The 26,113-nt window shown below is 41.1% G+C and overlaps 1 protein-coding gene across 1 annotated transcript in view; it reads right to left on the bottom strand.

The window, feature by feature from the left end:
• Positions 1–26,113, bottom strand: part of PRG4 (proteoglycan 4) — a 181,890-nt gene that overhangs the window by 130,848 nt on the left and 24,929 nt on the right. The window contains exons 3-6 of the mRNA XM_040408297.1: positions 13,730–13,852; positions 12,630–12,746; positions 11,344–11,451; positions 3,399–3,461 (exon numbers count right to left, since the gene is read on the bottom strand). Coding sequence (XP_040264231.1) covers positions 3,399–3,461; positions 11,344–11,451; positions 12,630–12,746; positions 13,730–13,852 — 411 coding nt within the window. The remainder of the gene's footprint in view (positions 1–3,398; positions 3,462–11,343; positions 11,452–12,629; positions 12,747–13,729; positions 13,853–26,113) is intronic.

Genomic DNA, 26,113 nt, shown 5'->3' with positions numbered 1-26,113 from the left:
ACTGCATTTTTAAGTCAAATGCATTCAATTTTACCACAGTATAGGTACCACCAAAAATGTTAAAATCCATAAGATTATCATAATTGGAAAATATAGAATAAAATATGTACAGTATTTAAAAATTTATCTCAAGGAGTGCTCCAATAATGTAAATATATAGAGGATCACTTATCAAACTGGTGTAAAGTAGAACTGGCTTAGTTGTCCATAGCAACCAATCAGATTCCACCTTTAATTTTGGACAGGAACTTTGTAAAGTGAAAGGAGGAATCTGATTGGTTGCTATGGGCAATTAATCCAGTTCTACTTTATGCCAGTTTGATAAATGACCCTCATAATGTATGCCAGTCTGTATTTTCACTTTAGTTTGACCAGTATTCTCAAGACTTTGCACATCTATAGAGGAAAAGCTAGTGACCTATGCTGGCTATGCATATTGTGGTTCACTATTACTTTTCAACATTGAAAAATATAAGAACATTTTTATAAATCAGTTAAAATACATGCTTCTACACATACCGTACACAGTTTTACTTGGTGTCACAAATCAGCTTGTAGATCTTAAATTCTCACAAGCAGGGTCCTCTCTCCTGCTGTACCAGTTTGTAACGCATCTTGTTCATGCTTATTGTACTTATTTTTGTATTATGTGTTTATACCCTTTTCTTACATATGATGCCAGGGAATAAATGACTTTTTAATCTAATATATATTTGTGTGTGTGTGTGTATGTATGTCCGCTAAAGGAATTTGCACTGTCGTATTTACAATCACGAAATTTGGCACACAGGTACATCAAGTGTCCGGGAAGGTTTTAGACCAGTTTCAGCTCTCTAGCATGTACCGTCCTGAGATATTCGCAAAAAATGCATTAGCCTATAGAAGCTTGGTCACATGACCCTTATCAGCCAATAGAATCTCGCAGGCCCTTAGTCTCCACATACACACAGTTTTACACCAGGTTTCCATAACAATCGAGCCATTTTTCTTAACTGCTGTAGGTCAGCTTTAAAGGGGCAGGACACTGTGGATTATACTGTTAAGGGAGCGGAGTGCTGTGGAGGTCACAGTTCAGGGGAAGGTAAGTTGGCCATTCAGGCCACCCTCAAAAGACGGATTTAAAAACCCCACCCCCGATCCCTCTAAGTCATGCCCCTGACCCGATTAGGCCACGCCCACTCCCACTTCCACTCCGCAGCCGACAGGGATTAAAAAAATGAAGGTAAAAATCTACTTCTGTCAGCTGCAGGGGTGGGAGGGAGGTTGACTTTCTCCCTGCAGCTCACGCTCAGATAGCACAGTGCTGCTGTCTGAGAGTGAGCTGTTTAAAAGGACATCCCTGTGTCCATCCAGGCCCTGTGCCAGACGGAGCACAGGGAGTCTGAAAGCCGGACTTTCTGCCCTAAAACCTCTGGCCACCCTAGGGGCAGGCTGCTATAGAGGTCACAGTTAAGGGGACGGTCCGCTATGGAGGTCAGTGTTAAGGGGCAGATTGCTATAGAGGCCACTGTTAAGGGGGCGGGGTGTTGTGGAAATTACTATTAAGGAGACAGGGTACTGTGGAGGTCACTAATAAAGGGGTGGCTGCTGTGGAGGTCACTGTTAAAAGAGGCAGGGGCTGTGGAGGTCACTGTTAAGGGAACGGAGCTCTGTGGAGGTCACTGTTAAGGGGTGGGTGTTGTGGAGGTCACATTTTAAGGGAACGGAGCTCTGTGGAGGTCACTGTTAAGGGGGCGGGTTATTGTAGAAACCACACGACATGGGGTACTGTGGAGGTCACTAATAAAGGGGCGCCTGCTGTGGTGGTCACTGTTAAAGGGGAGCACGCTGTGGAAGTCACTGTTAAAGGGGCAGGGTACTGTAGATATCACTGTTATAGTGGATACTGTCAATATCTTTTAACGACACACACAAACATTAAATTAAATAGATGAAATATACCAGTGCAAAGCCGGGTCCTTCAGCTAGTACATAATAATAATAATAATAATAATAATAATAATAATAATAAAGAACCATTTTCATCTTCATTTTAAATAATTCCTTTAAGGACAGTTTCATGCAGACAAGCCCATCCTGTGCATCTGCAAGTCATCCCTGGTTGCCTTGGTCACTCATATGTGTCATGATGCAAAGTAAAGAAAGTCCACCTTTCAAGACATCCCACTGAGTTTCACATGCAGATGTGATGACATTATAATGATTCTTCTGTGTAGCCACCATTAAATGTCATCACTGTATGGTACCTTGTGTATCCTCTCCTGGAATTAAATTATATTTCTTCTTTTTCTGTCTTCTTGGGCTCCGTTTAGTTGTTTTTTTAATAGGATGAGAAACTTTTGGAATTGCTTTTGAAGGGTCTATAAAGTAAATGTAAAGGCAATAACCTAGCTTCATGTTTTATTAAATAGGGTAGATATATCATATGTATCAACACAAGCATATGTTTGTCCCCATGGAGTTCAGCTGTATGGAAATTAATATGGTGTGAGCCTTAATAAAGAACAGTAGGACACCCCGTTATTAACCCTTTAATTTTCTTACAATACATGATTTTACCGACCAACATATGTTATGAAAATACAGACGGTGGTCTCCAAGGCAAATATATATATAAAAAAGGCCCCTTTCCTGCTTATTTCACACTACCACACTCATAGCAATTTGTGACAGTAGGTTTTTGGGTGCAGTTTTCATGACTTCATTTTTTTTTCCATTCCCTCTTTGCTAACAGTGCAGCATCTGTTAACAACATATCACTGTGCAGGTTCATGAAAGTTGGAAGGAGGCCATCCTGGAATGATCCTCTTTCTACACACTGTGCCACATCCTCTTTTACCCTTTGTGGTAGTAAAAGTGACAGTGGCTACACATTGGTCCATATTTATCAAGACCAGTGTGTGTTAATAGGGCCAGTGGTGCCAGAGGAGGCATTTAATTTGTGAGGAGGCACAGGCTTTGTCATAAATTACATGGCTCCTCTGGCAGTCTGTGCTCTAGTTTGAAATCTACAGTTGCTTGGATCTTCTGTAGATTTTAGTCATTTAGTTACACTGGTTTCTGGCATAAATAATGATGAATGTTCCAGGACCAATAACACCACCCAAACACCGTCCTCATGATGCACCTTTTCGTGAACTTGACGAGGGCGGCATAAAATGCATATTGCGACTAAAAAAGTTGGAAAACCAGGGGGCATGGGGCAAGCCAAAAAGGGCACGGGGGAAGTTGAATTGATCCCATTGTGTGCTCTACTCATTGCTATGGTCTTTTAGGCCAAGGTTTGATAAATTTTATATAGCTATGTATTGAAATGTACCTTTTGGCTTTATTTTGCAGATGCTTTTATATACATCTTATTAGAATAATATTCCTAAAATAAAGCCATTACAAGTTACCTTTTCTGTCTAGGGGCACTTTATTAGCTCTCTCTGGCATTGCTTCATCTTTCTGAATGCGATCTATATTAACATGAATAACGTAATGAATATGAGCCATAATATACAGTATATTAATGCAATAGACACCCTTTGAGGCAACAGCTCATAACTCATTTACACTAAATCTAAATAAAGAGTGTGAACGTGAAAACTGTAGGAGAAAAACAGTTGAAAACTTGTAATAAGGACCAATTTAAAAAAAATATTAATTTTAGACCAAAAGTAAATTGCAAAATGCCCCCAAAGGGGTTCATAACCTTTTAATAAATACATAAATATACTGAAGTGGAAGTACCTCAAACCCCCAAATTTCAAGTTCTATAACAATTGTGTTATACATAAAAATTAGGGTTCCCCTATTTGAACTGTGAAAAACAGAACTAAATAGACATCAGCACCCATTAAAGGGGTTGTCTGATTTTGTAATACTGATGACCTGATAGCTCATCAACATTAGATTGGCGGGGGGCTGTGTGCCAACACTCCCGCCGATCAGCTGTTTGAAGAGAATGCAGGGCTTGTATGAGTGCAGTGTTCTCTTTTCTGTTTATCTGATCATCATCGATATTGCAGTGACGAGCAGGTGTAATTACAACAACTCCATCCTATTCACTTTGATTGGATGGCTCCTTCCTATTCACTTGAACAGGAAGGAACTCTTCCATTGAAGTTAATGGGGATGGTGGAGTTGTAATTACACCTGCTCACCACTGCAATGTCGATGGTGATCAGGTAAACAGAGAAGAGAAGGCAGTGCTCATTTGAGCACTGCATTCTTTTTAAACAGCTGATTGTGGGGCTGCAGGGAATGGGCCCCCTACCGATTTGATATTGATGACCTGAGGATAGGTCATCAATATAGAAAAGGTGGACAACCACTTTAAATTGTATACATATTCCAAGCCTTTCTGTTATTTTTGCTTCACAGAAAAACTAAAGCCAGCTGACATTAAGTCATAGACATTCCAAACAGTTTAAAGAGGGGTGAAGACATGTAACAGTTAGTAAAACATTGAGGGTAATTTGTGATTTTATTTTCTTATATTTATTTTGGGTGTTTCCCCAGATTTAAAGGGTTTCTGTCACCAGAATTAACCCTATTAAACTAGCTGACATTAGTGATGTGCTAATGTCAGCTGAACCTAACTAGCCTATACCTACTTTTATCTATGCCCCGTAACGCCAGAAATATAACTTCTAGAGGCTCCCTTCTCCCACCTCTGGCCACACCCTGCTACACTAGATTGACAGGGCCAGGCAGCTTTCACCTCCAACTGCCGACCCTGTGCGCTGGGGTTCAGTATTCGGCGCAGGCGCAGTGAGGAAGCCGGCAGCCAGCGAGCACCCTTCACTCACTGCGCCTGCACCGAATACTGAACGGGCGGCGCAGGCGTGAGATTTACATGGCAGACAGGGCAGGCAGTAGGAGACCAACACTGCCTGGCCCTGTCAATCTAGTGTAGCAGGGCTTGGCCAGAGGTGGATGTCCTGGTACTTAAGGACACAGGGCGTACCTGTACGTCCTGTGTAGTCCCGATCACCGCCGCGTGGCGGGCGGTGATCGGAACTGGGTGCCTGCTCAAATCATTGAGCAGGCACCCTGGGACAATGTGCCGGGGGGTCCTGTGACCCCCCCGTGTCGGCGATCGCAGCAAATTGCAGGTCAATTCAGAACAGGATGTTGATCGGTGGTGTGATGATATACCACTAATCACCATCCTGCGATCCTGAGAGGTGATGGTGACATCACCTCTCAGGATCAGCTCTGATTGGTTGCAGGGGCGGGCGCTTCAAATTATTGCAGCGTTCCTCTCCTCCTCCTTTTGTGTCCGGGAGCCGAGGAGAGAGAAGCAAGCTGCACGGATCTCCAGAGCCAGCACCCCAGCACCCCCATCTGTGCCCCAGCACCCATTTCTGACCCTCCACAGTAAAAGGTATTTAGGGAAAGATAAGGGACAGGTTAGGCAGGGATATTCAGGGAAAGTTAGTGGGAAAAAAGTTTTAGATTGCATCACCCTAAATCGGGTGTCTGTGGTCGGGTGTCGGGCGCAAGCATTTTTTTTTTTTTCTGCGTACGCTGACTGTGGCCGGCACTCTTAGCGTCCAGCCACTGTTAGCACATCGCTCACCCCACCTCTGATCAGCTGATGGGGCGAGATTCCCATATTGAACCCCCAGAATGTCCCCCCCTCTGGGTGTTAGCAGGAAACTTGTGTGGGACCTTATGCACCCACTGCTAGATAAGTGTTACCACCTGTACGTGGATAAATTTTATACTAGTATCCCCTTGTTCCAGTCCCTCGCCGCCAGATCCACGTCCGCTTGTGGGACCGTGTGGAAAAATCAATGCGGCCTCCCTACCCACCCCCTCCAGGTACCTATCCCCAGGGGTGCGACCCGTGCCCTTACCAGTGGAAACCTGTTGCTGGTCAGATATAAGGATAAGAGGGATGTCCTTGTACTGTCCAATATTCACAGTAATGGCATCACCCCTGTCCCTGTGCGAGGTCCTCAAGCCCGAATGTATCATCAACTACAATCGGTATATGGGAGGAGTTGATCTCTCTGATCAAGTCCTCAAGCCATATAATGCCATGCGCAAAACCCGGGCATGGTACAAAAAAGTTGCGGTCTACTTGGTACAGGTTGCCTTGTACAACACTTTTGTGCTGTCCCGAAGCGCTGGCAACACAGGGACATTCCTTCAGTTCTATGAGGCAGTCCTCAAGGCCCTGATCTTTTCTGACCGGGAAAGAGCAGGCCGGAGTACCTCGGGAAGTGGAGGCGCTCGGATCGTCCCTGGCCAACACTTCCAGGTGTGGTCCCCCATACTGGAAAGAAGGGACGGACCCAAAAAAAGTGCAGAGTGTGTCAAAGGAGGGGGATACGGAAGGACGCCACCACTGAGTGTGACACGTGCCCCGATCATCCGGGCCTCTGCATTGACGGTTGCTTCAGGGAGTACCACACTTCCATGGAGTACTAAATTTATAATCGCCTTCCACAATTTTAGCAACTGACAATTGGAAAAAAACTATGGTTCTCAGACTTGAGACACTAAAACGGAAAAACATTTTTTTCAAAAATATTATTTAGTAAAACTAAAATAAATAAAAAAAGTAGACATATTAGGTATCACCACGTCCATAAGAATCTGCTCTATAAAAATACCCCATGACCTAACCCCTCAGATGAACACGGTCAAAAAAATAAATAACAACAGTGCAAAAAAAGGTATTTTTTTGTCACCTTACATCACAAAAATTGTAATAGCAAGCGATCAAAAAGTTATATGCCCCCCAAAATAGTGCCAATAAAACCGTCCTCTCATCCTGCAAAAAATTAGCCCCTACCTAAGATAATCAGCTAAAAACTAAAAAAAAAATGATTCTTAGACTATGGAGATACTAAAATGTTTTTTTTTGTTTATAAAAAGATAATATAGTGTAAAACATAAATACATTTGATAAAAGTAGACATATTAGGTATCGTCGCGTCCGTAAGAATCTGCTCTATAAAAATACCCCATCACCTAACCCCTCAGATTAACACGGTCAAAAAAATAAAATAAAAACAATGCAAAAATTTTTATTTTTTTGTCACCTTACATCACAAAAATTGTAATAGCAAGCGATCAAAAAGTCATATGCCCCCCAAAATAGTGCCAATAAAACCATCCTCTCATCCCGCAAAAAATTAGCCCCTACCTAATATAATCGGCTAAAAACAAAAAAAAAACTGACTCTTAGACTATGGAGATACCAAAATGTTTTTTTTTTGTTTAAAAAAGATAATATAGTGTAAAACATAAATAAATAAAAATAAAGTAGACATATTAGGTATCGCCGCATCCATAAGAATCTTCTCTATAAAAATACCCCATGACCTAACCCCTCAGATGAACACAGTCAAAAAAAATTTATAAAAAAGGTGCCAAAACAGCAATTTTTGGGCAAATTTTCCATTTGAATCAGTTCTTTTCCAGTAACAAAGCAAGGGATAACAGCCAAACAAAACTTAATATTTATTACCCTGATTCTGCAGTTTACAGAAACACCCCATATGTGGTTGTAAACTGCTGTATGACCAAACGGCAGGGCGCAGAAGGAAAGGAACGCCGTATGGTTTCTGGAAGGCAGATTTTGATATCTTATTTTTTTGGGCACCATATCCCATTTGAAGCCCCCCTGATGCACCTCTAGAGTAGAAACTCCATAAAAGCGACCCCATCTAAGAAACTACACCTTTAAGGTATTCAAAATTGATTTTACTAACTTTATTAACCCTTTAGGTGTTCCTCAACAGTTTATGGCAAATGGAGATGAAATTTCAGAATTTCTATTTTTGGTAACCTTGCCTCACAAAAATGTAATATAGAGAAACCAAAAATCATATGTATTCTGAAAATAGTCCCAACAAAAATGCCACCTTATCCCGTAGTTTCCAAAATGGGGTCACTTTTTTTTTCTACTCTAGGGGTGCATCAGGGGGGCTTCAAATGGGACATGGTGTAAATAAACCAGTCCAGCAAAATCTTCCTTCTAAAAACCACACGGCACTCCTTTCACTCTATGTCATACTGTGTGCCTGTACAGTAGTTTACGGCCACATATGGGGTGTTTCTGCAAACTACAGAATCACAGCAATAAATATAGTGTTTTGTTTGGCTGTTAACCCTTGCTTTGTAACTGGAAAAAATATATTAAAATGCTAAATTTGCCCAAAAATCTAAATTCTGAAATGTTATCTCCATTTGCCATGAACTCTTGTGGAACACCTAAAGGGTTAACGACGTTTGTAAAATCACTTTTGAATTTTTGGGTGGTTTCTATTATGTAAGCCTCACAAAGTGACCTCAAAATTGGGTTTTGGAAAATTTCAGAAAAATTTCAAGATTTGCTTCTAAACTTCTAAGTCTTGTAACGTCCCCAAAAACTAAAATGGCATTCCCAAAATGATCCAAGCATGAAGTAGACATATGGGAAATGTAAAGTAATAACTATTTTTGTAGGTTTTGCTATGTATTATAGAAGTAGAGAAATTGAAACTTGGAAATTTGGAAATTTTTCCAAAATTTCGGTAAATCTGGTATTTTTTTTACAAATAAAAATGAATTTTTTTGACTTCCTTTTACCAGTGTCATGAGGTACAATATGTGACAAAAAACTATCTCAGAATGGCCTAGATAAGTCAAAGTGTTTTAAAGTTATCACCACATAAAGTAACACATGTCAGATTTGCAAAAAATGGTGAAATATGGCCGTGTCCTTAAGGGGTTAATAGCGTTAATTCTGGTGACAGAAACCCTTTAAGGAAACCCCTTTATCAAGAGAACAGTCCACATGAGTATTTCCATGTCTGTGTTGAAGCTGTACAATTATGTGCAGATTCAATATGGTATTATAGTATTTACACATTACGCTAGGGCTTTTTCCTTCTATACTCCCAAACTGCATCCAAGTCACCATAATTGCATCCAGAGTAAACAAAATGTTCATAGCAGAGGAGGAGAGCATCTAGGCATGAGTAAATATTAAAAGCAAAAATTTTTCTGCCAAATCAGTTACTTTATTTCTGCGAATAAGTACCTTTAGTGTCTAGTGCTTCATGAGAGGCAATGCAGAAATAGCTGAAACCTCTCTTCTCTATGTAAGTAGTTCTCCAGCTTTAGGGCTCGTTCACACGAACGAGTTCATACGGAATTATTCATTTCAACGGGTCCAAAAAAGATGCGAACAGCACTCTGTGTGCTGTCCGCATCCGTTGCTCTGTTCTGTGGCCCCGCAAAAATGATGAGTTCTGTCCTATTCTTGTCCGTTTTGCGGAAAAGAATAGGCATTTCTATAATGGGCCTCCTGTTCCGTTCCGCAAATTGCGGAAGGCACACAGGCGGCATCCGTTTTTTGTGGATCCACAATTTGCGGACCCCAAAAAATGGCACAGTCGTGTGCACAAGCCCTTACACTGTGATTCACACAGCTCCTCATTGCATATCAAACAATTATTATATGAATGGCATATTTTCAAGGTTTTCCAAAAGACCCTATTTGTCAGCTTTGCATACACCTAACCAAGAATATAGTGATGAAGAGCACAATGCAAAACAGGGATCTTCATCTATCACAAGGTGGTGTCCATAAATTGGCATCAGAAGAAATTGCAGAAGTGCAGTTGTATACATTCCTTACATGGAATGGTTTCTTCTCTAAACAAAATTAAATATTTGGCAAAGGAAACTAGTACATACGTAATTATCGCTCTCTTTTTATGGAACAACACTCTTATTACTACTATAAGAAACGGTCCCTATAACCTCCCTCCCTTAATTCCTGTAGTATTTTCGTACCCGAAGCGGTACGTTCTTCCGGAGCTGCGGCTGGAAGTTCGCGCCGAATAGTCTCATAGAAAAAACAGCAAGACTTCTTGTCATCTAGCTCTGCTAGAGGTTCGCATAGGTATGACACCAAGAACTTCAAGTAAGTGTGATACCTTTTTATTCTACAGTCATCAAAAGGGGTATCCCCCAAATTTAATGAGCAATATCTGCAGTACACACCATTATTTTTACAATATCAACACTGCGCTCCAGTATAATTTTAACCCTTTTTCTCTTTTTGCTCACTTTATCTGGAGGATCTTGTCTTTCCTTTCTGCGCAGGTCAGTAGCTTGTCACATGAGACAACAGTGCATCAGCATTGTTATCCCCTTCCTCCGCTGCATAGAAAATAGTACCTCACTGTAGAGCTATGTAATGCTACCTCCTTCCCCTTAATTTCCAAAGAGAGATATTGGTTTATACTTCTATGAATTTTGAAGAAGTAGCAAATGAATAAAAATGTCTGGGCCGCTTTGCTGTGAGATCACAGTTCCATCACTTAAAAAAACTGTAGAGAGCAGGGAAGCTACTGAACATGTTAGTCCGTCCAATTAGGGAGCACCCCGTTCTTCTGTTTCTAAATTCCTTTAAACATAGTAACTGGCTGCACCACATGAAGCCAAAATGAATAAAAGGAGAGAGTTCAGAACACTTCTTTGGAGGACGGCATTAAATCATATATGTTATTGGTTTCACCACATTCTAATGATTTGTATTTGCTTTATATGAGATCTAATAGATCCTGTGTAAGGGTATTTTCACACTAGCATTTTTTTTTTCCGGCATAGAGTTCCATCCTAATGCTCAATACCGGAAAAGAACTGATCAGTTTTATCCTAATGCATTCTGAATGGAGAGCAATCCGTTCAGGATGCATCAGGATGTCTTTAGTCTTTTTGCCTTTTCGGGACGGAGATAATACCGCAGCATGCTGCGGTTTTATCTCCGTCCAAAATTCTGGAACATGTCTGACAAATGCAGTGAAATGCTTGATCCGTTTTTCCAGATGACATCGGAGAGATGGATCCTGCATTTCAATGCATTTGTCAGACTGATCAGGATCCTGATACGTCTGACAAATGCCATCAGTTTGCATACGTTTTGATGGATCCTGCAGGCAGTTCCAGCAACGGAACTGCCTGCCGGATTCCTCTGCCGCAAGTGTGAAAGTACCCTAAAGACTCATAAAACAATATCCTAAAAATCCACAGAATTGTGTGGAGTGACTTCTTTGCCTAGATTTCATAGAATTCTACTTTGTTGCAGAACATGCTGGTTTTACTGTTTAGAGGGGGGATATATATATATTTATTTTTTTCTTCATTTTATTGAACCATGTTTTATCGTGCATATTTGAGTCAAATGAAATGAGCACAGTCTCTCAATCTGCATTACCCCGGCAAATCAAATCATATTCTAGTAAAGTGTATTGTATTCTTATTGCTTAAAAAAAAAAAAAAAAAAATCATATAAAATTATACAATTATAAGTATGAAAAATCAAAGACCACAATCAAAGGCCTCTACCTTTTGGTACATCTTCTGCCACTGTGTCTGGTTTCCTAGTGGGTCTTGGAAGTCTTACTTTTTCATCATGAACCGGTTGATCTTGAGATGAAGGAGGAAGTTCTGGTTCTTTGATAGAAATATTAATAGATTAGCATAGACAGTATCACAAGCAAAGCATATTTGTCATTTAAGACGTCAAGAAAGCTGGGAGATGTAATGTTTACCATATTGTTTTTCTCTAATCTTACCAAGCGATAGGTTATATTCAGAAATTGTATGAAATATTCACCAATTTGGTAAACAAGGTCCATTTAAGATCTGTATAGATGTCTGGTTTCAAATTATACTGTGTAGAAGAATCCCACAAACACTAGGTGTTTCAAAGCATAAGCCTTTGAAAGACCTTACGTTTGCCAAGACTCTTCTACACAGTATTACTGACCAGATTCATCTATATACTGGTTTCAAATTATAGACTAGAGAGTCTAGCCAGACTAGAGAGTTAAAAGTGTTCCTGGAGTAGAATATTGAAGACCTATCCTCAAGATACCATCAATATCTGATCGGTGAGGTTCAGACACCTGTGACTGTCACCGATCAGCTGTTTGAAGAGGCAGAGGGCCTCCAGTGGGCAATGTGGCTTCCTCACAGCATACCAAGCACAGTGTCGTAAACTGTATAGTGGCTGTGCTCGGTATTGCATTCTAGGTCCATTCATTTGAATGGGACTAAACTGCTCCTAGGCCATGTTAACAATTAACTTGACATTACCAGCCTAAGATGAGGCTGCAGCAGTAACCAGAGTGCCATGGCCTCTTCAAACAGCTGATTGATGGGGGTATCAGGAGTCAGACCCCCACCAATAAGATATTGATGACCTATCCTGAGAATAGATAATCAATATTTTACTCCTGGAAAACCCCTTTAATCTCAGTGCATGTGTCCAGTAGTAGGTATGGAAAACAAATAGCCTGTCAGTAGAACTTCATGAGAACCTCCTTTCTGGATACATGCTCTTTCCCTAATTGATTTCAATTCATGAAAATGATAGTTCAGTTTGGGAATCTGTTTAAATATATTGCGGGCAATTTAACAAAACCGGTGTAAAGGAAAACTGGCTTAGTTACCTAAAACAACCAATCAGATTTCAAATTTCATTTTCCAAAGGAGCTCTGAAAAATGAAAGAGGTGGAATCTGACTAGTTGCTATGGGCGACTAAGCCACCTCTACTTTTGATAAATCTCCACGAATTTCTGTATTAAGACTTCTCTTTTAAGAAATTATGTTTATATAAGATACTTACTGACACAATATTCTTTATAATCTAGGCAGCATCTCCCAATTTCTGTACAGCTAGCATCACAATCGCATGTCTGTCCTCTTATAAAGCCCTCATGACATCGTCCTTTGCACGAACCCTCTGAATAAAATATTTAGTGAGTCAATAACCAGTTCACACACCTTTTATTTTATACCTGGAGAGAGAAATTGGGCCCTCTTGTTTCTTGCCTCAATGCCTACTTACTATACCTTGTACTTCCTGAGCAGTAAGTGAAATATCTTATCTTATTTGCAAATTATATGGTAATCCATTAAAGCTAACATACTTCTTTCATAAACTACTTGGTATAAGGAACTTACCTGTAGTTCAGAAGAAAGCGGTCCAGTTGCACTAGAATATTAGCATGAAAGGGAGAGATACCTGAAAGTCTTCGCTAGATAATTGCAGTGTATGGGTCACACCCCACAGTGATATTATGCACAGCAATTATTGCACTTATTTCAGTAAATATTACATGTTATAGACAGTCATATCAGTCTATGGAAAGAGAATGCATCCAATGTACCCTCCTGTAGACTAATATTTATTGGCAACAACTCTGCAATCTACCACAATCGGGTAGCACGGAAATCACTGCAGTGGAACTAGACTTTTATGCACATAGTAAATGCAGAGTCCACGTAAATATTTCGGGATTTTCACATATTGACATACGGTATTACCTACAAATAGACAAACAGTAATTGATGGCCATATTACTACAGAATAGCAATATATTCCATTTGCAGTTTTCTACTTGTTCCTGAATGTTTTTGTCTACCTAATTGCTGGAAGGGTTAACACTAAATAATAAGGCTGCCAGCATCTGCTTAATGTTTCTTATTTAGTAAACTTAATAACTTTCTTATTATGTCTTATGTTGACTGTAATAAAGTCATTAAAATGTAATAGGTAGTATGAACATATATAAATGGTGTTCAGAGACATAGTTCCTGCTCTGAAAGAATATGGAAATGCCAGTGAGCAGCTCCTCTTTTTAGCTTGTAGTTTCCATAGATTCACTGACATGGGGATAGTGAGTTGCATTGGAAATCATGCTGCTTGTTAGTTTTGCCAGTTACCTGTTGTGCAAACTTTCTTGTAGTCGTGACAACATTCCAAAAAAGACATGCAGTTATAATCACAGTGGCATGGGTCTGCTCGAACATAGCCTTGACCACATCTCCCAACGCAGCTTCCTTCACCTGAAATTGAACACAATGAAAAAACACCAATTTTTTTTTAGCCAAAGTTGAAAAATGGTAAGCTGGGGTATGGACTGAATGTCATATGATGGCAAATACTTAGGATCCATAATCCTAGACATGTTGTAATAATGGTGTAGATTTTTTAATCTCCATATTCCAAGAACCATAACTTTTTCCATCAATGTAGCAATATGTTTTTTTGCAGGATGAGTTGTATTTTAATGGCACCATTTAATGTACCATTTAATTATTATTTTTTGATGGGATTCAAAATAAAACAAAATTCTGCCATTGGTTTTTGCGTTTCATTAATGTTATGGTGTTCACTGTGTGGTAAAACTTACACGCTACCAGTATTTTGTAGGTCAGTACATTTACAAAGATACCACATTTCTATAGTATTGGTTATGTTTTACTATTTAAAGGGAATCTGTCACTCCAATGTTGGACTATTATCTACTACAGTAATACATGAATAGTATTGCAGATAAGGAGTCCAGATTACTATTTTATTTTCTTTTTCTACTGCCCCTTATTCCTCTGCTGTGCTGAAATACATGTATCTCAGTGAAGCTTTAGGCACTGACAGCTGGGTAATGTGGGGCAGTAGGAAAATAAAAAATTGTGATTTGGACTGCAGGGCTACTCATGTATTACTATAGATAACAATCCAAAATCGGGGTGACAGATTCCCTTTAAAAAATAAAAACAAAGGGGCTCATTTATGAACTGTTATACTCCATTTTTGTAGCATGGGATTTTTGCAGCAAAATCTGTGACTTTTCCCCACTAACGCCACACGGCCTGTGGGAGGAAGTGGCAAACTTATGTAGAGACCTGCACTTCAATATAACTTTGACACTTCCTCCAGCAGCACAGGGGGACTTAAGACCGGCATGGAAACGCAAGTCTTAACCACCTCAGACCCCTAGCTTAAACCCCCTTAATGACCAGACCACTTTTTACAATTCTGCACTACACTATTTTCACGGTTTATTGCTCGGTCATACAACTTACCACCCAAATGAATTTTACCTCCTTTTCTTCTCACAAATACAGCTTTCTTTTGGTGGTATTTGATTGCTGCTAAGATTTTTTGTTTTTCCGATATTAATCAAAATAGGCCGCAATTTTCTCAAAAAAAGTGTATTTTTAACTTTCTCTGGTTAAATTGTTCAAATATAATTACATTTCTATACAAGTTTGTGTCAGAATTTATTGTGCTACATGTCTTGAATAAAAAAAAATCCAATAAGTGTATATTTATTGGTTTGCGCAAAAGTTATAGCGTTTACAAACTATGGTACAAAAAGTAGAATTTCCGCACTTTGAAGCAGCCCTGACTTTCTGAGCAACTGTCATGTTTCTTGAGGTGTTAGAATGCCAAGATAGTATAAATACCCCCCAAATGACCCCATTTTAGAAAGAAGACACCCCAAAGTATTCGCGGAGGGGCATGGTGAGTTCATGTATGATTTAATTTTTTTTCACAAGTTAGCGGAAAATGACACTTTCTGAGAAAAAAATTTAAATAATAAAGTTTCCATTTCTGCTAACTTCTGGCAAAAAAAATAAAAATCTCCCACGGACTCACTATGCCCCTCAGTGAATACCTTGGGGTGTCTACTTTTCGAAAATGGGGTCATTTGTGGGGTGTGTTTACTGTTCTGGCATTTTGGGCGGGGCTAAATTGTGAGCAACCCTGTAAAGTCTAAAGGTACTCGTTGGACTTTCGGCCCCTTTACGCACCTAGGCTGCAAAAAAATGTCACAAATGTGGTATCGCCGTACTCAGGAGAACTAGGGCAATGTGTTTTCGGGTGTATTTTTACATATACCCATGCTGGGTGAGAGAAATATCTCTGTAAATTGACAACTTTGTATAAAATTTTTTAAAAAGTTGTCATTTACAGAGATTTTCTCACACACAATATGGGTATATGTAAAGATACACCCCAAAATACATTGCCCTACTTCTCCTGAGTACTGCAATACCACATGTGTGACACTTTTTTGCAGCCTAGGTGCACAAAGGGGCCCAAATTCCAATGAGTACATTTAGGATTTCACAGGGCATTTTTTACGCATTCGGATTCCAAACTACTTCTCACGCTTTAGGACCCCTAAAATACCAGGGCAGTATAAATACCCCACAAGTGACTCCATTTTGGAAAGAAGACACCCCAAGGTATTACCTGAGGGGCATGGCGAGTTCCTAGAATATTTTTTTTTTTGGCACAAGTTAGCGGAAAATGTTTTTTTTTTTTCTCTTACAAAGTCTCATATTCCACTAACTTGTGACAAAAAATTAAATTTTACATGAACTCGCCATGCCCCTCACGAAATACCTTGGGGTGTCTTCTTTCCAAAATGGGGTCACTTGTGGGGTATTTATACTGCCCTGGTATTTTAGGGGCCCTAAAGCGTGAGAAGTAGTTTGGAATCCAAATGCGTAAAAAATGCTCTGTGAAATCCTAAAAGTACTCATTGGAATTTGGGCCCCTTTGCGCACCTAGGCTGCAAAAAAGTGTCACACATGTGGTATCGCCGTACTCAGAAGAAGTAGAGAAATGTGTTTTGGGGTGTATTTTTACATATACTCATGCTGGGTGAGAGAAATATCTCTGTAATTGACAACTTTTCCCATTTTTCTATACAAAGTTGTCAATTTACAGAGATATTTCTCTCACCCAGCATGGGTATATGTAAAAAGACACCCCAAAACACATTGCCCTACTTCTCCTGAGTACGGCGATACCACATGTGTGACACTTTTTTGCAGCCAAGATGCGCAAAGGGGCCGAAAGTCCAACGAGTACCTTTTAGGAGGGCATTTTTAGGCATTTGGATTCCAGACTTCTTCTCACGCTTTAGGGCCCCTAAAATGCCAGGCCAGTATAAATACCCCACATGTGACCCCATTTTGGAAGGAAGACACCCCAAGGTATTCCGTGAGGGGCATGGCGAGTTCATAGAAGATTTTTTTTTTTGGCATAAGTTAGCGGAAATTGATTTTTATTTATTTTTTCACACAAAGTCTCCCTTTCTGCTAACTTGTGACAAAACGTTCAATCTTTCATGGACTCAATATGCCCCTCAGCGAATACCTTGGGGTGTCTTCTTTCCAAAATTGGGTCATTTGTGGGGTGTTTGTACTGCCCTGGCATTTGAAGGTCTCCGCAATCATTACATGTATGGCCAGCATTAGGAGTTTCTGCTATTCTCCTTAGGCCTCATGCACACGACCCATTCATTTCAATTGGGCCACAAAAGATGCGGACAGCACTCCATGTGCTGTCTGCATCCGTGGCTCCGTTCCGCGGCCCCGCTAAAAAAATATAACATGTCCTATTCTTGTCCGCGCTTTGCGGACAAGAATAGGCATTTATATTGCAGGCGCCCGTTCCGTTCCGCAAATTGCGGAAGTCAACACAGGCGCCTTCCGTTTTTTGCGCATCCGCAGTTTGTGGACCCCAAAAAACGGCACGGTCTTGTGCATGAGGCCTTATATTGAGCATACGGGTAATGAAATTTTTTTTTTTCGTTCAGCCTCTGGGCTGAAAGAAAAAATGAACGGCACAGATTCTTCATTCACATAGATCAATGTGAATGAAAAAATTTCTGCCAAAAAATGTGCAAAAAAAAAAAAAGCTGCGATCGCTAATAAAGATCTAAAAAGCTCAAAAGTGATCTTTATAGCGCCGCAGCGATTTTACTGTGTTTTTGCAGTGATCAGAAAAAAAAAACATTTCTGTCACTGCGGTGAGGCGGACTGAACGCAAGTGTGCGCACAAGATCAGGCCTGATCGGGCGAACACTGTGTTTTTTTGTAGAGCCTAAGGTGACCCTAATGTACTTATATAGATCTGATTGCGATCAGTCTTGATCACTTACAGATACTATATAGTGCTAGTGCTGATTAGCGACAGCGATGATGCTAATCAGCGACTAATCAGTGACTGTGGTGCGGTGGGCGCTAACTACCTAACAAGTGGCTAACTAACTGGCGGTGATAAGGGACCCTTAGGCCCCATTCACACATCCGCAATTCTGTTCCGCATTTTGCGGAACGGAATTGCTGACCCATTCATTTCTATGGGGACAGACTTTGTCCCGCTCGGATCCGGAATTGCGGATCTGTACTTCCGGGTCCGCACTTCCGTTCCGCAAAAATATAGAACATGTCCTATTCTTGTCCGCAATTGCGGACAAGAAAAGGCATTTTCTATATAGTTCTGGCAATGTGCGGATCGGCAAAATGCGGAAAGCACATTGCCGGTGTCCGTGTTTTGCGGATCCGCGGAGGATCCGCAAAACACATACGGACGTCTGAATGGAGCCTTACAAGGGGGTGATCAATGACAGGGGGGTGATCAGGGAGTCTATATGGGGTGATCAGGGGTTAATAAGGGGTTAATAAGTGACAGGGGGGGTGTAGTGTAGTGTGGTGCTTGGTGCTACTTACAGAGCTGCCTGTGTCCTCTGGTGGTCGATCCAAGCAAAAGGGACCACCAGAGGACCTGGTAGCAGGTATATCAGATGCTGTTAACAAAACAGCGTCTAATATACCTTTCTGATGTTAAAAAAAAATCGCATCTACAGCCTGCCAGCGACTGATCGCCGCTGGCAGGCTGTAGATCAACTTGTTTAACTTGCGATCCTGTGACGCGCCGATGCGTCCAGGAGGAATAACCCGGCCGCCCGCAGGACGCATCCCTACGTTAGGCGGTCGGGAGGTGGTTAATAAATGTCACCCAAAAATGTTAAAAACTTGCTTTATAATTGTACATTTTTTTAAAATAAATGCTCTATATTCTGAGACTTATAACTTTTGGTTTCCATTGAAGGGGCTTGTTTTTGGTGAACAAGTTCCAGTTTTTAATGGTACCATTTTGCGGTACATAAAACCTTTTGATTACTATTTATTCAATTTTTTGGAGGTAAGGTGATCCAGTAACAGCAATTTAGCATTGTGTTATGTATATAGCATTTACTGGTGGGATAACTAACATGATATTTTTAATAATTAGGAATGCAGCAATACTAATTACTTTTGTTTTGTTATTGTTTACACTTTTTTTTATATACAAACCGGATTCCAAAAAGTTGGGACACTATACAAATCGTGAATAAAAACTGAATGCAATGATGTGGAGGTGCCAACTTCTAATATTTTATTCAGAATAGAACATAAATCATGAAACAAAAGTTTAAACTGAGAAAATGTACCATTTTAAGGGAAAAATATGTTGAATCAGAATTTCATGGTGTCAACAAATCCCCAAAAAGTTGGGACAAGGCCATTTTCACCACTGTGTGGCATCTCCCCTTCTTCTTACAACACTCAACAGACGTCTGGGGACCGAGGAGACCAGTTTCTCAAGTTTAGAAATAGGAATGCTCTCTTATTCTTGTCTAATACAGGCCTCTAACTGTTCAATCGTCTTGGGCCTTCTTTGTTGCACCTTCCTCTTTATGATGCGCCAAATGTTCTCTATAGGTGAAAGATCTGGACTGCAGACTGGCCATTTCAGTACCCGGATCCTTCTCCTACGCAGCCATGATGTTGTGATTGATGCAGAATGTGGTCTGGCATTATCTTGTTGAAAAATGCAGGGTCTTCCCTGAAAGAGATGACGTCTGGATGGGAGCATATATTGTTCTAGAACCTGAATATATTTTTCTGCATTGATGGTGCCTTTCTAGACATGCAAGCTGCCCATGCCACACGCACTCATGCAACCCCATACCATCAGAGATGCAGGCTTCTGAACTGAGCGTTGATAACAACTTGGGTTGTCCTTGTCCTCTTTGGTCCGGATGACATGGCGTCCCAGATTTCCAAAAAGAACTTCGAATCATGACTCGTCTGACCACAGAACAGTCTTCCATTTTGCCACACTCCATTTTAAATGATCCCTGGCCCAGTGAAAATGCCTGAGCTTGTGGATCTTGCTTAGAAATGGCTTCTTCTTTGCACTGTAGAGTTTCAGCTGGCAACGGCGGATGACACGGTGGATTGTGTTCACTGACAATGGTTTCTGGAAGTATTCCTGAGCCCATTCTGTGATTTCCTTTACAGTAGCATTCCTGTTTGTGGTGCAGTGTCGTTTAAGGGCCTGGAGATCACGGGCATCCAGTATGGTTTTACGGCCTTGACCCTTACGCACAGAGATTGTCTGAATCTTCGGATGATGTTATGCACAGTTGATGATGATAGATGCAAAGTCTTTGCAATTTTTCGCTGGGTAACACCTTTCTGATATTGCTCCACTATCTTTCTGCGCAACATTGTGGGAATTGGTGATCCTCTACCCATCTTGGCTTCTGAGAGACACTGACACTCTGAGAAGCTCGTTTTATACCCAATCATGTTGCCAATAGTTGGCACTATTGTCTGTGGGGAACTAGTTAAAACCTAGAAGATTAGATTAATTTCCAACTCCCATAATTTTAGCCGCAATTTTTAGAGTGGCCTATCATATCTCTTTATCTTACTCTTCTCTATTCACCTCCATTCAACATTATTCCTTGATCCCTTATTCAACAGTATCCACCACACTCAATGCACCCAGAAGCAATGCAGATACTGGCTGATGACTGGCCATATACACTCCCCTATTTTGCTAAGATGGCTGGACCATTGTACAAAACAGGCATTTTTTTACCTTTTGTGCCACCCCTACTTCCTCATAGATTGTAAGCAATACATAGTATCATAGTAACATATGGCTGAAAAAAAGACATCTGTCCATCCAGTTCAGCCTGTAAACCCGCAAGTTGATCCAGAGGAAGGCAAAAAGGTGGATGCCAATTTTCCTCATTTTAGGGGAAAAAATTCCTTATGTTTTGACTTGATTATTACTATAGGATGCCTGATCATAAATTGCTACGAAATATGGATTAATATTATTCATAAAACCTGTGGCGTTTAAGGAGTTATCCCATACAAAACATTTATCATCTATAGACTGCTGGGAACCCCACTAGAATGGAGGTTACCAAGCCTCCATTATGGAGAAATTTCAATGGAGCACTAGTCACATATGCATCCTGCTGCGTCATATAATGGGGGAACTTATCATGAGGAGAATATTTGAAGTCAGTTTGGCTTCATTCTGCATTGGAGTACTTTATGCCACATTTCTCAAATGTCTCATGTTGTTTGATACATTTTTCTTATCCTTAAACCTAAAACTTTTGTCTAGAAAAGCTACTCCTGTTTTCCTACTCCACCCCACTCCTGGAGCGGGATTGTGACTTTTTTTTACGAATTTTTAAAAAAGTCTCAATGATAAATCTGCAGTGAAACTCATTCACATAGATAACCCCGCCAACTTTAACACCCACATTATGAAACTGGAGTGTGTGGTGTAAAAATGCAAAACTACGTAAAAATGCGTAAACCAGTGCAAAAAGCCAGTGCAGAATTCTGGAGTGAAGGAAAGATAAATCAGGGACAATGTCTTTGGAACTGATGGAGAAAGCTGATCCGTTTAGTAGACTATCTTCATTAAATTAGAATTTTACAGATTTGTTTTGCCAAATTTTGTAAATAAAAATGATGTAAATAATAGATACATAGCTCTAGGGGATTTGACTGATGCAGAAGTGTATTGGTGTGGACAAGTAAAGTTAGGATTATTTATATTTTTGTGTTTTTGCAAAAACTATAAAATACAGCAAGAAGCGTCTTTGGGTCTTATAAATACATCCAGAACAGAAAAATTCATATACAAAATGAAAAAACTGAAAGGCATGCAAAGGAAAAAATGAACTGTTCACGTGGCTTCTTATGTCTATTCTTGGAATAAAAAACAATGGTAGGTGGATTCTTTGTGTCAGCCAGCTGTTATTTCTGATGACAAAAGACACCATGTGAACAGGGCCTTAGGCCACTGTCAAACGTTTATATTTTGGTAAGTATGTTGCATTAGTATTCGGAAACCAACGCAACTTAATGGAACAGAAGCTGAGAGCAATGGAAAGGTTAATTCTTCAATGTTTTGCACTGGATCCTGGTTTTGGTTTGCACACATTTTGACAAAACACTCAGTGGTCTTAGTGTAAGGCATAATTAGTCTTTTCATTTTTGTTCTGAAATGTTCAGTTTAACTAAAATAATCATTCTGCGTTTTACAATTAGATTTTAAGATGATCAGATACTCAGAACATGTGCAGTAATGGATTACAAAAATACATATTACAGCAACATCATCTTTTTAGAGTCACAGCTTTTTAGTTTATATGACAGTTGTATAGTAGCATGATATGAACTCCATTGATTGGACTTTAAAAGGTTGCTGTCGTACAGAGGGAATCCCGGGTGTTGGACCCCACCAGTCAGATACTAATACTATCCAGAGGATCAGTTAGAATATCTTGGAAAACCCCTTTAAAGAGAACCAGTCATCAAGAAAATGCAGTGCGGTCTGCAGACAGCATGTTATAGAGGAGAAAGTGCTGAGCAAATTGATAGTTTTATGGGAATAGACTTACTAAAATGTGTAATGTATTCATTTAAATCTCTTCTTTTTCTATGCTTAGGAGTCATGTGGAGGAGGCCTACTTACTGACTGTCAGCTAACTCACTGCTTAATCAAGCAGATTTAGCTGTCAATCTCTGAGTAGAACCGTCCACATGATTTCTAAGCTTAGAAAATGCAGAAATTTAAATGATTACACATTTTAAGGAGCCTTTTCCCATAAATCTATCAGCTCCTCCTGCTCTATAACATTAAGCCCACAGATTGCACTATATTTTTTATTGTTCTTATTAATAAAAATATTGCAGCAGTGGGTTGTCTAATAGGACGTAACAGTATGGCTTTATTTATAACAAGTGAATAGGAACATTGAAAGTAAATGGCTTATTTTCATAAAATTACATACCTGTTAGCACTGCAGTTGCAAATGTAAGACCTGAACAGAATAGTACTGAATTCACAAATTTACTACACAGATTAGAATTCAATAATTCACAATTTATATCACTCAAGATCGAAACGAGGTTGTCGTCCAAAACGAGTAAGCATTTATCTCCCAGCAACTTCACATATATGCTTTTAATTTATTAATTTTTTTTTTAAATTAATGTGTTATCAAGTTTTGTATGTGTATCTTATTTAGCAATTAGTGTATACAAGGACCCAGGCATCCATATGGGTTAATATACCTTTAGCAAGGGCGTTATAAGGACAGGCAGTTGAGGCACGTTGACAGAGTGCTCCTACCATCCAGGTGCATCTCTGGGCTGAGGATATTCTGAGGGACACCCTAGGGACAGACATCAGGGACCTATATGTGTTGCCCCTACCTCCTTCCGTCAGCATCAGTCCTCTACCTGGTCCTAAGCTCTTTTCTGTGTTTGTCCATGTCTATATTGGTCCCCCTGTTAGGGACCTTGATTTATTCATCGAACCTCATACCACTCTGTGGCACTGTAGACGTTAACTCCCTCTTGCTCTGTGTATACATGCTAGGCTGTGTGGTGCTGATAAGCCCTGCTATATATGCTTGGCTCTGTCTCTCCTCTTGCCTGTGCAATAGGTCTCAATTGAGGTCACTCTGCCTACTAGAGCTATAATCCATTTGTCTGTCTCTGTACCCAGTCTGTCTGCATTATGACTTAACCTGTGCCCGAGACCTTGATCTGTTCATCGGCCTGTACTTTGACCTAGTTCCATCTGCCCAAGCTCAGCTTGGTTCAGTCTGTGTGCTTTGCCTATTCCTGTGGTATTATGCAATGGTGTCTTTGACCTCCGTGGGTCATTTGCCAACTACACCAGGAATATTTGAAGAGGTATTGGACTGGTAGCTCCACCGCAGCAAAGACCAGATCTCTTTATTGTAATTAAAGTGTGAAAACCAGGGGTTTGCCAGGACACTACCCTCAGGAAAAGCTCAAAGTCAACCAGGTTAGTTGGCACCATGGTTCCACAACCATTGTCTCTAACAGTTTGCACAGGCCATGGAACCCACTGGCCCATCCATGATGGTTTGTCTGAAGTTTGTTTGGAGTTGGCCACTCTGTGTGTTCACCAGGATCTTCTCCTGCAGTATCTAGACTCCATTTCTGCCTACCTGGATGTCTTGACAACTTTCTTACCTGTATCTGCTTTACCTCAACTGTTTGCTGAAGAAACTGTGTCTGAACGTCTGCTGAATTTTGTCTGCCTGTTCTGTTTTTTTTCAGAACTGCTTTGCGGGGCTTCTGTGTGTGTCTTTTATGTCCGAACTGTCTACTGTACTGTATTTTCTGTTACCAATATGTACAGTATGGTATATTTAACCCGTGTGGAGTACTTGTTGGATTTGGGGCCTTGAGCGACCTCTGTCCTTAATAGTGATGATCGAGCATGCTCAGCCGAACATCTGTTTCGCTCGAGCATCTCGATGCTCGGCAAATGGTGGTATTCGGCCCAATACTGCATGTGCTCGAGACGCAATGTTCGAGTCTCCGCCCCGCACGTTTCTTGGCTGCTACGCAACCAATAAATGTGCAGGTAAGTACTGCCCTCACTGTAATGCTGTAGCCATGTTGACATTAGCTGCACCACATCTCCAGTGTAAAGTGTGCGCATCCCAAAAATATCTGACACCCAGTGTACTTTTTCCGTAGACGGTGTCCGCTTCTGACAGTGACATTAGCTGCGCAACATCTCTAGTGTAAAATGTGCACATCCCAAAAATATCTGTGACATCCAGTGTACTTTTTCAGTAGACGGTGTCCGCTGCGGACAGTGACATTAGCTGCGCCACATCTCCAGTGTAAAGTGTGCGCATCCAAAAAATGTCTGTGACACCCAGTGTCCTTTTTCCATAGACGGTGTCCGCTGCGGACAGTGAGATTAGCTGCGCCACATCTCCTGTGTACCGTGTGCGCATCCAAAAAATATCTGTCACGGCGGGGAGTGGGGGAACCTCCCATCACTCAATGCTCTTGCTACCAGGCTGCAATGCAGGGAAAAGGGAGCTGGTCACCTCCTAACGCTTCCCTCAACAGGCCCTAGTCTCCTAACTGTATGAGCCCCCTTCAGTGGTAAGAGGACTCATACCCACGTGCCTAGAGATCTAGGAATCCCTGCATTGCCCTACAGATGATGACAGGGCAGAGAATACCTGTGCATCCACGACACAAATGACAGGCGTCTCCAGAGGCCCAGTAGCTGACAGGATGCAAAACTATGGGTGAAACAGTACGGCAGGTAAGTCACACAGCAACATAACAATGCTATCAACACTTACCTGCCGCAGCCAAGATGGACGGAGGCTCCAGGCTGGGAAACCCACAGTCTTGCCTTCGCTTAAACCCCTCCGGGAAAGCAAGCCCCTTCCGGAGAAATCACACCACCATGCGAACCTCCAAACAGGGACCACATCAAAACTACATACACCAGGTGGGGGAGGAATAACAGAAACACACCGGAGGGGACAAACTAACACAACAAAGGAAACAGAATCCCAAATAAGGGTGGCTCACACAGACATCAAACATACAGCCAGGGAGCAAAGCTCCAACACAGGCTGACAAGCAAACTCTGACCTCAGGCAGCAACACACCAACATATAAAGAGGCCAGAGGTCACACCCACCACAAAACATTAACCCTGTGCAAACCAAAAATGGAGAAACACCACAACCCAGGGAAAATGCCTCACATGCAACACCGTTGCCAACAGCAACCGCACGTGGAGACACAGAGTCACGACTTAACCAAGGGTCGCAGGGGCGTAGCGTGGGGGGCCAGGGGGGCCGTTGCCCTGGGCGCCAAATTGTAGGGGGCGCCAGGCAGAAGGCAGTAAAATGAGGGTGATGGAAGCCTATGGCTCCCATCCCCTCTGTTCTGCCTGGCCTGAAGCTTTAAGAAGCAGCAGAGCGGCGCAGGAGTCCAGGAGTTCGCGATTATATCACCGAGACCTCCTGCGCTGGGTCTCACGAGATGACGCGATGACGTGATGAGGGCAGGGTGATGTGTTCCTGACCACCTGCGCCCAAGCAAAGACTACAAGAGGTGATGAAGAGAGGTGAGTATTATTTTTTTATGTAAGTACTGGGGGCCATACTGGGGGCACTATGGAGGTGGGCAGAAGAGATACAAAGGAGGCCAGTATATTTAGAAAGAATGGGCACCGTTTTATATTATACAGAGGGGCCATGATATATTATACAGGGGGCCATTATATATTATAGTTATACAGTGGGGCCATAATATATAATAATTATACAAGGGGGTCATAATATATGATAATTATACAAG

Source organism: Bufo bufo, chromosome 9 (genome assembly GCF_905171765.1).
Source record: "Bufo bufo chromosome 9, aBufBuf1.1, whole genome shotgun sequence".
Lineage (NCBI taxonomy): Eukaryota > Metazoa > Chordata > Amphibia > Anura > Bufonidae > Bufo > Bufo bufo.
Note: the sequence above shows the minus strand (reverse complement) of the source record. Positions and strands in the feature narration are given on the sequence as shown.